Genomic DNA, 13,228 nt, shown 5'->3' on the forward strand with positions numbered 1-13,228 from the left:
CCTGGGAATGAGCCCGCCCCGGCTGCCTCGCCAGAAGATAAGTCCCACAACCCAGTGACTCAGGCGGCAAGACCAGCTGCCTGAGAGCGTTTCCAGTTTGCGAGAAATGGAGCTCTGATGGTATCTTGCAGGATATTCTACACTGAGATATCTGATTCCAGAATCCTGTTATTCCCTAATTCTCTGGTTAACTTTGGAAACAATAGTCTCCAAAGGCATAGAGTCATTCATTCAGTGATTCAACATAACTTTAAAGAGGACTGTCAATTATGAGCTGAGTGTTTTATAGACAAAAACATCTCCCTGGTGTGGCCAAATGTTTTAGGAGAGCACACGTTAAGATACTTGTGCCTAGGTGTCTTGTCTCTAGCGTCTCCCTCCCCACCCCATCTCCCTCCCCCCCCCCCCCAAAAATTTGCTGAAGAGGGGAAAAATAGGTGATGGAGGGTAGGGGTAGGCGTCATTAGTCCCTCAGGAAGCAGAGTTAATCTTAGAGCAGTTAGACTTAGTTCCCAGGAACATGGAGGCGTCATTAGTCCCTCAGGAAGCAGAGTTAATCTTAGAGCAGTTAGACTTAGTTCCCAGGAACATGGAGGACGGGGTGTAGTCACACCCCGTTAGTTTCAGGGCCCACCAGGAACTCTGAGGTTCATGGTACATTATCAGGGACTTCTTCAGAATTTGGGTTGCTGTGTTTAACTACAAAATTTCTTCTCTAGAAAAAACCTGCTCATGGATCCCCGGTGCACCTGGGACTGGAGGTCAGTTAATTTCATATCTACCAATAGGGGGATCTAGTCCAAAATGTCTGGTTCCTTATGGGCTCCTCGTCTCCTCTCCTCTGCCTCCTTTGACACCCATCTTTCTGTTTTGTCTCTCCCTCCCTCTCCTTTGCACATTTCCTTATCGCCTTTCATTATTATGATGGCTGTGAAAGACTTGCTGCTCCCGCCCTCTGGCCCACAGCCAGACTCCCCAAGAGAAGGTGGGAACTTGAAGGTCTGGTGGCTCCTGTGGGGCACAAAGCATAGACCATGGAGTGCATGGGGCACCACAGAGCACTAGCAAAGGAACGAACCCCCAGCCAGTTCGTGATGATGTTACTCTTGCTTTCTTATACCCAATCTTACAGCTGTCCTGGCTCCGGGCTTCCCAGACAGGTACCGTCCCGCCCTCACCTCATCAGCCGGCCGCCGGTGCAGGCAGTGGGGGTTGAACTTGTTGACGTGCAGCACGTGAATGGCACATTTGATGCTGAGATGATGTAGTTGGCTGGTGACTTTTAAGAAGAGTAGATCATTCTGGAAGAGGAAAGTTTTGGTTGATGAACCAGAGTTTCCAAAGTGACAAAAGACCCCTGAGGTTCCTTCTCAGACCAAACACAGACAAGCCAACCACATCTTGGCAGGTGCACATGGACACACCAACAGCTTTTCTTAGCACAATGGTTCGGACTTGGCGACTTGGCACCTCTTATGTGACAAACAACATGATTTTCAGACCTTAAGGATGTGAGGGAGGTGGCGGAATCAAGTTTAAAATAGCCACCCCAGGGACACCTGAGCTGAGAGCTCACAGGGACGAGTGAAATATTGAAAGGGAAAACCCTCACCACAGTCAGGTACTGCAGCATGCGTCCATCAACTCTGGATTCATGAAACTGGTCTTTGTACTGGGGTAAGCCAATATCATCAAGCCAACCTGCAGACACAGGAGGAAACAGATGAGGTAGAATTCGAGAGGATGGGAGAATGTGGGTGCCACAGGAAATGGGGCAGCAGATGCTCATTTTGGAGTTCTGGCTGGACTCCCCATAAGGTTTAGTAATCCATCTGCCTTCCCCCAAAAGACAGCCGTCTTTGAGACACACATTCCCAGGGAAACCGTCTTCCCGGAGGAGCTGCCAGAAACAATGCACATAAGCCTGTCCTTACGTGTCACCCAGATGTGGTCTAGGAGCGCAGACTTCTCCTCCTGCTTGGTGTTGATGGCTTTTACTGCTAAAACCAGCTTCTTCCTGTGAAGAGGGTGCTTAATTCCTAGCTCCTGAAATTGAAAGATGAAGACAGATGTGAATTTTCGGCGGGCAGCTAAGCCTTCAGAGGACGCTGTGTCTGGGTGGAGATATTCCACCTGGGTGGCAGCAGAATCCTGCACAGCGATAAGGGATCCATTTGCAGCAACAGAGGGAGTCTGGGCCTGCTCTGTCCACTCTGCTGTGTGTGGAGCGGGGGGTGGAAGAGTGGGGGTGCAGGATGATTGGGGAACCTCAGCTCCCAGGCATCGGTTTGGGGAAAGATGGGAATCTCCTTGCCCGGAGGCTCAGCTCTTACCTTTTCCATGTCCTGAGGGGTAGCGGTCAGTAAAGTGTGGCCAGAAGTCACCCACTGTCTGGCAAAGATGACGTACTGAGCCAGGCCGAAGTCCTCCAGCCACAAGCACACGCGCTCCGTAGTCCACTGGGCGAAGGGGGCATTGGGGTCACTGGGAAGCAGGAAGACAGCATTGCCTGTGAGTGGGGGGCCTGAGGCTCCATCTGTACGTAACTGAGCCTCACAAAGAGGGGGACTATGTTTTAACAAACACTCCCCACCATGGGATCTAGTTGAAAAAACTCCACACACTCATCTGAGGTGGTCTCTAGTTTCCAGTGGCAGCTGGTGTGAATTAAAGTCTGTAGCTGCTGAGAGCATGGGGCTGTTACACGATCCTTGTGAGGCGTGTTTATGTGTGCCATGGTTCAGGCACATGTGCACACGTGCCTCAAGCCCAGAGTCCTGCCCCATTAGGATGAAGAGCCACACTGAAGCATGTTTTCCACAGGGTTCAACACCACTTTTAGGAAAACACTCAGAAAACTAGAAAAAAGGGTCAGTTCTCTCACATTAAAAAACAAACAAACAAAAACACTCCAATCAACAACAGCTAATACCTAATGAAATACTAGGGGCATTCACATTGAAGCCAATAAAAAAGCAAGCCCAGCCAGCTTGGTTTAGTGGCTGAGTGTTGACCTATGAACCAGGAGGTCACAGTTCAACTCCAGAGTTGCAGGCTCGATCCCCAGTGTGGGATGTGCAGGAGGCAGCCAATAAATGATTCTCTCTCATCACTGATGTTTCTCTTTCTCTCTCTCTCTCTCTCTTTCTCCCTTCACCTCTGAAATCAATAAAAATATATATACATATATTTTAAAAAGTAATACTTTTTATCAGTGCTAATATCAGCACTAATAACTGAGACCTGTAGGCAGTATAGGAAGAGATGAGATAAAGATAAGAAGTATAGCCATTAGAAAGGTAAAAATAAAAGCCACTCTTTTCAGAAGACTGTCCACCTTGAAAACCCTAGAGAATCAGTAAGGTGGCTAGTTATAAAATACACACATATGTAATATTTATGACATGCATCAATCCACAATTTTCTATATACCATCAGTGCACAGACACTAACATGTTTTGTTAAAATAATTTAAAAATCCCACTCATAGCAACCAAAATGATAAAATGTTTAGGAGCTGCCTTTTCAATAAATGTGTGGGTCCTGAGTCACTGCCTGCAGGGACGGGGGGAGGTGGTAATTGTAACATCCAACTGAGCAGCATAAAAAGACATGAATAAATGAAGAGCCAGATCGTGTTTCTAGACAGGATGCCTGGGTATTACAAAGCCATCAATTCTTAGAGACATCAATTTTTCATGTAAAGTGTGAATATTAATGGCACACTTAAAATCTCCACAGAGTCTTCTTTGGGAGGAGGTGAGAGGAAAGAAATTGACAAGGCAACTTTATATTCATTTTTAAAAATAAATGGTGATTTATGGAATATATAGAAGGCCAGATATTTCAAAAGGTTTCTTCCAAGAAAGTACCCCTAACATGGTGGTTAAAAAAACATTTTTTTAAAAAGCCTTATTGAGTTGTTAAAAAGAAGTGATTTCCTTGAAGGGCCAGAATGACAAAAACAAAAACAAAAACAAAAAACACACACAAAAAAACAAAACACAACACCAAACAAAAAACACTCTTGCTTCTTCCTCCACGTGCCTATGAGCATGAGAGAGGTCTATTCATGTCCAACGGGGAAAGGTTGGGAAGCTCTGCCTTCCACCCCTGGATTCCCTGGGACGTCCGGCCCCGGCCCCACTCCACCCTGGCCAGGATTTCACACAGTTCTTTATAGATGGACTAGAGGGAGCCTTACCTTTTCTGACCCTTGGGGTCTCTTGTCCTAGAGAGCCTTGGCCCTGCAGTCGCCCGGAGCCCACCTCGCCGAAACTCCGCCATCCCTGGTACATCGGTGTTGAAATTTCCTGACTGAGTTCTTCGGATTCTGTGTGGAGAGCATCCATGGAGACTGTCAGGGACAGCCTGGAAGCGTGGTGTTGGCGCACCCCCTCCTACGCCGGCCCACACCAGCCAGACCCAGGACTCAATGGCACTGCTTCCCGGTGCCTCCCCAGAGGCCAAGGATCATGACCTGTGATAGCTCCTTGGCCAGACCCAAGCCTCAATTCTAACCCTGCCTCTGGGATTTGGGCCCCTCCCTTTGGGAGTAAAAGTGGAGGTTGGTGCTGGTTTCTGCCTCATTTCACAGACTGGGTCATTTGGGCCAGCAAGTAGTCAGCTTCCTATCTTCAAAGATGTCTTAAGACACAGACTGACCCCTAAAAAGGAAGCAAGTGGTCTCATACATATGTCTCTCCCAAAGCACATGTGGCTGAGCCGCAGAGAATGTGCTCAGGGTGTGTGGAATGGGTGGGCGCCTAGAATGAATGGCATGTAAGGTAACTGGCTATATTTAATGGATGTCTTTCACAGTTCTCTTTCTCTGGGCCCTAAAAGAAGTCACTCAAATTCTTGGAGCACTCCATTTTCACTGCTTTTCTAATATTTAATTGCACAGGGGTTTACGTAGACTCTTTGCCCAGTCAAGAAGAATATTAATCCCAAGCAATATAATTACAATCGCCACCAACTTACTTTCCCCAGAATTTCTTGATGCCTTTGGGACTCCGTTTTCCATCTGGTGACAGGGGAGACTGGGGACCCGACTCAGTACCAGATGACGTGGATGAGAAGTCGTTGGCCATAACAGTATCATCCCAACCGCTTTCTGTGTCTCCTGAGGTTGAAAGAAGGTGATGATATGTGAATGGGAGGAAGGGCCATGACCTTCAGAAACTTCTCCCCCAGGCCTGGACATCCTCCCGTGGGCCGTGGGCATTGGGAAGAGTCTGCCCAGCTCTGCCTTCAGGGCAGAACTTTACACCAAGACCTCAATAGGGGGCTCGAGCACACTCCAGGTTTCTCTCGAACGACTTAGGTTTAGAATTCAAATCTGGGTGAGCTAATGCCTTCAAATTCTAAGGGTTTGGGGTCCAAATACTTGCTGGTAACTCCAACAAGGAGGGTGCTTTCTTTTTCCCAAGGGAGACTAGGGAATGCAGGCAGGAGGGGTACCTGGCTGCATGCTCAGAAGGGACGGTTAGGGTAGGGAAGCAGGGCATGTCACGCTCCACCTCACCTGGAAGGGTACAGTACCTAATACGGGGGCACTGACACTCCGGCCACGATCTCCAGCCAACCAAGAAGCAGAGAAGCCACATGAAGAAGCAACAGAGGCCCAAGTCCAGCCCACCAGAGTTATAGGGAAGCAAAGAAATAAACAAAAGTCATCGAGCAAGAGAGAAAAACTCAAACAGGAAGAAAAATAATCCCAACGAGGAAGGAAGGGGAGGAATGGTGACTGAGCTCGGCACCAGGGCCGGTGCAGTGAGAGGAGGCTTCAGGTGAGGGGACCGGACACCCCGGGAGCCACCTCCTGGCAGGTGAGGTATCCACAGGTAGGGAGAGGGAGGAAGGGCGGCAGGGCTGAATACACCGGGCCCCACAACGCTTGTGCAGGTGCCAGGACTCCGTCAGACTAGAATGTCCAAAGCCACCGCAAGTCCAAGTCTGAGGGTCACCAGGACATACTCAATCAAGGGCTTATCTGGAGCACCTGCAGCTAGAGGCAGAACTGGCCAAGGACAGACGCCAACACAAGGGCTGGCACGGGGAATAGCCAGGGATGAGGAGTCAGGGGTAGGAGAGCTCTGCCAGGACCCGAATATTCCCTCCCGGGCCCCATGGATATGCGATGCTGTAGGGGAAAGATGGCCTCTTCTGCATGAAAAGCAGCAGAGACCTCCACGGTTTCGGGTCCTAGGCATCCAACGGATATCTGTGCACTGGCATCCTTGCCCACTGGCCACTGATTCCATTTCTCTAAGGAAATGCTCTCCCTCGGGAGAGCCCATAATACCATCCTACTGGAAATAGAGAGGCTGCAGAGAGGAAGGAGAGACAGGAAAGGGGAGATCAGGGGGACAGAGGAGGCACAGCAGGGACAGGAAGGGTGGACTGGGGAGTCTCAGAATGAGGGAGAGGAGGAATGATGGGAAGGGCAGGGAGGGGTTCAAGAGAGGAGGAATGGGAGAGAGAGGGCTGGAGTAATTACAGCTGGAAAGAAAGGGTGGGTGCACACCCTGGTTTTCTGGGCTCTAAGATGTTTACTGAAGGAAACGTTGTGCCCAGACAGGGAGCAAGGAGTCTCTGGAAGTGGTCTGACTTGTCCCATTAGCCCACCCGCCTCATTCTCCAGCTGTGGGCTGCCGTGGTGGCACAGGATCTCGTGCACTGACTGGAGGTGCCGAAGCCTGGACACTCACTCAGCCTCCGCAGGCTGTTGCCTGTGGGGTCAAGCTTGGGGGTGGTGGGAGTAGATTTGGTAGCGTCTCCATTGGGCATGGCTCCTGGAAGCTTCCCAGGTAACGTGGGGTATTTGTGCTCCGCCAGGAAAGTGCTGTCCTATTGGAAGGAGAGAGATGTTGAATTAGCCGTTAGTCTCAGACTCAAACCCCACTAGGAAACCTCGGGCTGCAGGGACAACACCCTATTCTCCAGGAGTCAACTTCGCTCCAGCTGACTCAGAGACCCCTCAGAGGTCAGTCAGTGCAGGCCAGGAGAGGGGACCAGAGTTCTGAGGCCACACAGTGAGTCTGGGCAGGAGGAAAGCCCAAATGCAGGGCTGACTGCAACTGACTAAGCAGGAAGCAGAGGAGAGATGCAAAGGAGGCCTTTTCATTTGGTGTGGCGCTCAGAGGCTCAATGAATTAACAGCTATAAATTACCCTTTGAGCCCTTTGAATAAATAAATCAGAATTATATTAAAAGCTGTTGCTTTATTATATAATAACTAATATATATTACACCTAATATGATAATATATTACACCTATAGTATATGTTAATAATTCTATATTATGAAAATATTAATTTTGAAAATACCAGATTAAGGCAAAGAGAGAAGGTACACTGCACTCAGGGGAGATGACCACAGGAAATGAGCAAGAGGGCTACATGCCAACAGAGTCCCCTAGGAACTTGGGATCATGGTCTGCATGAGGTGTAGCCCCAGTGCAATGGGCCTGGCCATAGGAAGTGTCCCAAAGAAACAGCTGATTAGGAGGGAAAGAAAAATTGTACTTATTTAGTCAAGAAAGATATAATGGCCCCTAAATTCACAAACATGAGGGAAACATAGTGCAATGCATTTGAGTGAGAATAAAAGAAAAAGAAAAGTTGAAGCAACATTACCAAGGGAGTCAAGTGTGAATCCTTGGACTCAGAAGAAAAGTAACATGAAAGACAAAATCGATTTCAAAACGGACGAGTCAGACAAGCAACAGGAGACTTCTGGACTGAGATATCTTTTTTTTTTTTTTTAGTATAGCAAAGGTGGAGATTTATTGAAGAACAAGTACAGACTCCCATGTGGGGAGAGAGGAAGAGTAACAGAATAGACTCCCACGTGGGGAGGGGGAAAGGGTCCCCAAGATATCTTTTGAAGTTTCATTTAGTTAACAGCCAAGTGCCCAATACATGTCTGAATTCAGTTTGCTTATAAATCCATGTCCTAGAAATTGTTTGAAATCCAATTCATTCTTTGGACACTGAATACTAATGCCCTATAAAGAAGTTCAGAAAGGAGAACTATGAGAAAAGTGAAATTCTCAAATAATTCTGAAAGAACGGCTGGTGAGGTCAAAATCATCAGAACCTTGAGAGATGAAGACCATGTGGTTTTTAAGTTCACAGTGACCCATAGGTAGAGCCTGGGCCTGAAAGGACAGACATGTGTTCAAGCCCAACAATGTCCAAACGCTGGTCCATGGCCTGGCTGCCTCCCCATCACCTGGGGCAAGTGTAAAAACCATATAAATCCCCACTTTGCAGCCTGGTCCCATGAATCAGCCCCCCTGGGACTGTACCCTGGAAGTCCGTATTTTTTCTGACTGTGGGAAAGGCAGAATTCAACCAATTTAGAAAACTGAAGCGTCTGACTCCAAGTTCCATAATATACAGGAAATATGGGAGTGGGGAGATGGGGGTCTCAAAACAGACTTCTGGTTGCATCAACAGTGCCCTCCTAAGAAGGGCAGAGGCAACCGAGGCCATTGACGTGGGCTGCTCTGGGAGCTTGCTGAGGAGCTGAGATGTGAAGAGCGCATGGATCTAATCCAAGGGATGGGCTTCCAAGGTGGCCCAGATGAGTGAGAAAGAGCTGAAGGCGATAGAAAGGGCTCTTAGCTCTGTTTAGCCAAGAAGAGAAGCTGGGAAGGAAGGACTCACTGCGAGTGAAGGTTGTGCAAGGTCAGGATGGGACGCAGGGGAAACAGAAATGCTTGAATCAGGTGGCTTCCCTGGTCTCCAAGAAGAGTAAGCCTGGTTATGGGGGAATGAACTCCCAGCCAGGGAGCAGCATGTAACTGACTGCCCAGCACAGAGGCAGCACATTGAGTGGGAGGAGCCTGGGCGTTGAGTCAGACCAAGCTAGGCAGAGCCCTTTCTCTTAGCCTCTCAGAACCTTTGATTGTTTCTAAATAGAGAATAACAGTTCCCGCCTCAGAGCCCATAAACAGGCACTGAAAAGGTCGTGTGCCAGGGCCTGGAGTGACAGCAGTACTACCAGAGCAGTCCCTGGATGGGAGGGCACAGGACAGACCTCATCAGGAACATCACAAAGTCTGGTCCAGGGCACAGCTGGAGGAGACACTGAGGAAATAGTGCTGATCCCAGGAGACTGAACGGGGATGCCAAAGGTTTGTGATCTGTGCACATGAGAAGAGGATGTTTAACTCAGAGAGGGCCCGAGGGGCTTATATCCTAGAGCTGTCAGGAGCAGGGCTCCAGAGGGAGAGCCGGGATCAGCGATGGCATTCTAGGGAAGCCCAGCAGATGTATGTCAGAGACAGAGCAAGAAAAGATCACAGTGTATCTTACAGTGTAATGAGCGCTCAGTCACCAATGTTAGATGCCGCTGTGGCTGAACGGACGCCTGGGTTTTTAACCATGGCATATCAGCACAGAAAGAGTGAACGCTGTCGCCCTCCTCTAGTTGTGTGCTGAGACCATATCCCCTTTCCAGTAATCGCATCTACGCTGCCTGGTTGAAGGTGAATTTCTCTGAGCCTATCAAACGGAGAAGATATAGGAAACCCTACCCCACAGATAATGGAGGTGAAAGCACACAAGACAGCAGGGTGCACATACAAAGAAAATGGGCAATGTTGTCTTTTCTCTCACCCTCTTACCTTTAGAGTTGACATATTTTAAGGTTACAAAAGCTGTAACTTGCTAAATGAAAAGCAATACAACCACATACAGGTGAGAGGGACATGCATTTAACGTACCTTGGGTTCTCCCACCAGGGACAGTTTGTTCCCGTTGACACACTATGGAATGACAAGGAGGATTTCAATTACATGGAGAAAAAGAGACCCGTGTTAGTCACCAACAACTCAGGACCGCTTGCATCTGCAAGGCTCATCCCCTCCCTCCCTATTGTTATGCCAGGTAACCATCCTCCATGGCAGGAAACAGGAATCACTGACCAACCACATAGACAGATGTCCTGGGCAGCTGCCAGCATCTGACCAGGAGAAGCAAGAGGCAGAAGACCATGGGAGCAAAGCTACTGAATGGGCATGTGCCTCCTGCCACCTCTACCCTCTATGGTTTTCCACGGCATCACCAGGGAGGCTGGTACACTGCTGTAGACCACAGGATCCTGGGCGGCGGGGCTCAGGGAAGATGCTCTATCAGGGCAGGACCCCTTGGTCTCCAATGTCCTCACTGTGACACTCTCCTCCAGTTCAGGGTTTACCCACACGGTCAAGGGCTACCCTCATAAAGGGCCACAGAGCCCTCCTCATCTTCCCAGACCCTTACAAATGCTTTCTCTACAATCTTCTAAAGGATCCTGTAGCTCACTCCTGGGAGCGTCTCCTTTATCCGCATCACTTTTTAGAATCTCTGCAATACACAGGGTGCCCTGAGGATACCGGGCCAGTATTCAAGGTCTCCTGGGACTTGATATGACTCATGGTCCTGACCTTACCTTCTCCTGCTCCCCATTTCCCAAAACCTGCCTCTGCCCACCTCAGTATCTTTTCTCATCATCTCCAGGCAGCCTTTCCTGGCTTACCTGGCCACTAGGATACCTTGGACCACACCTGACTGGTTTTTTAAAGATATTCCCATAATTCCTGCCACCCCATTAACTTTATAAAAGGCTCTACAAGGCGGGGACCGAGACCTCGCCTGTGTCCCAGCACTGTGCTGGGCACAGAGAAGTAGCTCAGGAGTCTTATGGAGAGACTGATGGGCTGACCTTATCCACAGGTTCACTTCTCAAATCTTCTAGACTACAGGAGAGTTTTTTCTGAGCCCTAGAAAAACACATAAGAAAGAGTTACTGGAGAAGGAGGTACGTAGTATCATTCATGCAGAGAACATTCCAAATGTTTAACCAGTAGTCTGTCTTGGGCTTAGGGTCAAGGTCAGGAAAAAGCCACCCTCTCATCATAATGATTGTATATAAGATGAGAATGGCCCATCTCAGGGATAGTCTGGTGGGACAATGTGTTGGTGAAGGCATGAAAGCATCGCTTAAATCCAAATCAAAAGTCCTTGGCATTCCTCAAAAACATTCCATTCCGTTGTATCAATGTAAGCTGACTGTTTTGTGGTCATAAAAGACCAAAGTCAACAGACTCAAAGAGAGGAAAGGTGCCAATACTGCCCTGTCTGAGCCTGAGAGTAACTCAGGGGGAAGAATTACTTTAGAGCAGATAAGAAAATCAGCCATCCCCACTTCCAAAGCATGACCTGCTAGAGTTTTCCAGTCTGCTCAGAAGAATTTGCTTTTACAGGGGCTACTTTACAGAGAAGGGCGCCAACTGGAGAGAGAAGAAGCAACACCACTGTGGTCACAAGGGTTACCTTGTGACAAGTCTCTCCCTGGCAGTAGTATTTCTCAGTTCATATGAAGAAGTCAGCATCTCTTGTACATTAGTCTCTTGTGAGTCTGGTCAGTGTGAGTTACTTTCTCCCGAGTGAACTCATAAACCAAATTTCTTATTCTACTAAACTAAGGACTGGCTGGTCACCCTCTTTGACACCACTGTTTGCTCTGGGGCTAAGAGGCTCAGGGGGAATGGAAAGTGGGTTTCTGAGAGTACAAGCTCTGGAGACTCAGCGCCCATCTGGGGAAGCTTCTTTCATGCTTGTGGCCATTGTCTCCAGACACCTTGGCTGACAGACAGTCTGCTCTTGGCAGTGAAGCTCTGTATCTCCATTACTTGGAAACATGTTCTAAAGAGCTGACATAGAGAACTAGAAATAGGTTCATTTTAGAGGGAACCAGACAGATGACAGCCAAGTGACCCACAGGCCAGCCGATTATAAGTGCATTGCTATGCAACGCTTTGCCAAAGCAATTGGACCAGCTTCCCTGTAGGAGAATGGCCTTCCCTAGAGAGCATGGCTTGTCATAGGGTTAGAGTCATCCTGAGAGCGGGAAAGACATTCCAGAGGGCCTGACAAAAATGACAGGCACACATCATGGAATGCTCTCCACTCTGATGAGCCACTGGAGGGCCCAGATAAGGTGCAGCTACCTCTCCTTTGAGGATCTAACCTCTGGCCAGGTCTTTTCTCAGTGACAGTGACCCAGACCCTCGGCCTGGTGGAAGGGAAGCCCCTCTATGGCCAGGGCCGATAGACATGGTTTGCGATTCTCCATGGTGTTGGTCCCGTTACGGCCACTGCGAGGGCCTGGATTGCTGTCCTGATGGTGGAAGGGCAGGTCTTCCCAGGACATGGTGGTCATGCTCACAATGCATGGCCAGTCCCCGCCATGTCAGGAGCCCTGAGTGGGGCCTGAGGCCACAGCTTGAGCCTCCTACCTGGTTTCCAGTGATTTCTGTGGAAGTGGAGGTGGCCCCACTACAGGAGAGCTACATCTTGGAGGCATCTGCACCAGAAAGAGATGAGTCATCATAGAGGACAGTTGCTATTTGGAAACACCCTTTCCCCTTCTTTGATGATTTCTCTTGGGGAGTGACAGTTCTTCCCCTGCATACAGCCATGGTAGCTCCATCAACTCTGGTGCTTTGCTCTTTCAAGATACCAAGGAGGTGGGTAAGAAACAACCCAGGCCAACCTGCCTCTCCTTCCTGGGCCAAAGTTCACATCCTGGGAGCAGAGTCCCAACAAGAGAGGCCTGAGACTTGAATCCCAAAGGCTCTTGCTACTCCTGCCTTTTCAGAGCTTGGTCCTTCAGCTTTTCCTTTCATTCAGTGAGCCCTTTCAAGAACATTCCTTTTAGGCCAAGGTGAGCCAGAGTAGATTCCTGTTGCTTGCAATGAGCAACTCTGCTAGTGATAGAGTCACTCAACAAGCGTGAGCAACATCTACTACCTGCCAGGCCCTGTGCTTGTCATAAGGCCAGCACTCCTCACATCAGGGTGGCAGACAAGTTAATTAGGATGACAGATCAATGCAACATGTCCTTGTGGCACCAATTCCTACAACATAACATGGGGTTAGAGGAGAGGGAGGGGCTCCCTCTCACCAGTGGGAAGGTTAGGAAGGCTTTGGAGGGAAGACAACTTGAGCTGAATCTTAAGAACTGAGTGTGGGCTCACCAAGAGAGGAAAGAGCATCACAGGTGGCATGGACATGAGCTAATGGTGTATAAGGACAGACTGACTGCAAAGACCACCTCCTTTCTCTAGAGCTCAGTGTCTTTTTGGTCTACTACAGGAAGGGCCTGATATTATAGTACAGTTAGTAAAGCCTGGGCTTTTTGGTCAGATAAACCTGGCTTTAGGTCAAGGTTC

General features: G+C 48.9%; 1 protein-coding gene across 11 annotated transcripts in view; it reads right to left on the minus strand.

Moving 5' to 3' along the window:
* Positions 1–13,228, minus strand: part of PPFIBP2 (PPFIA binding protein 2) — a 125,884-nt gene that overhangs the window by 6,202 nt on the left and 106,454 nt on the right. For 9 of the 11 annotated variants that reach the window (XM_023754583.1, XM_023754574.1, XM_023754576.1 and 6 more), the window contains 10 exons: positions 12,293–12,360; positions 10,717–10,774; positions 9,737–9,778; positions 6,714–6,852; positions 4,984–5,125; positions 4,205–4,333; positions 2,334–2,484; positions 1,935–2,046; positions 1,613–1,701; positions 1,179–1,301 (listed from right to left, as the gene is read on the minus strand). In XM_023754583.1, coding sequence (XP_023610351.1) covers positions 1,179–1,301; positions 1,613–1,701; positions 1,935–2,046; positions 2,334–2,484; positions 4,205–4,333; positions 4,984–5,125; positions 6,714–6,852; positions 9,737–9,778; positions 10,717–10,774; positions 12,293–12,360 — 1,053 coding nt within the window. Of the gene's footprint in view, positions 1–1,178; positions 1,302–1,612; positions 1,702–1,934; positions 2,047–2,333; positions 2,485–4,204; positions 4,334–4,983; positions 5,126–5,544; positions 5,578–6,713; positions 6,853–9,736; positions 9,779–10,716; positions 10,775–12,292; positions 12,361–13,228 lie in introns of all 11 variants that reach the window. The other 2 variants (XM_023754584.1, XM_023754575.1) reach the window with 2 other exon arrangements.

The sequence above is a fragment of the Myotis lucifugus genome, unplaced genomic scaffold, assembly GCF_000147115.1.
Source record: "Myotis lucifugus unplaced genomic scaffold, Myoluc2.0 scaffold_61, whole genome shotgun sequence".
NCBI lineage: Eukaryota > Metazoa > Chordata > Mammalia > Chiroptera > Vespertilionidae > Myotis > Myotis lucifugus.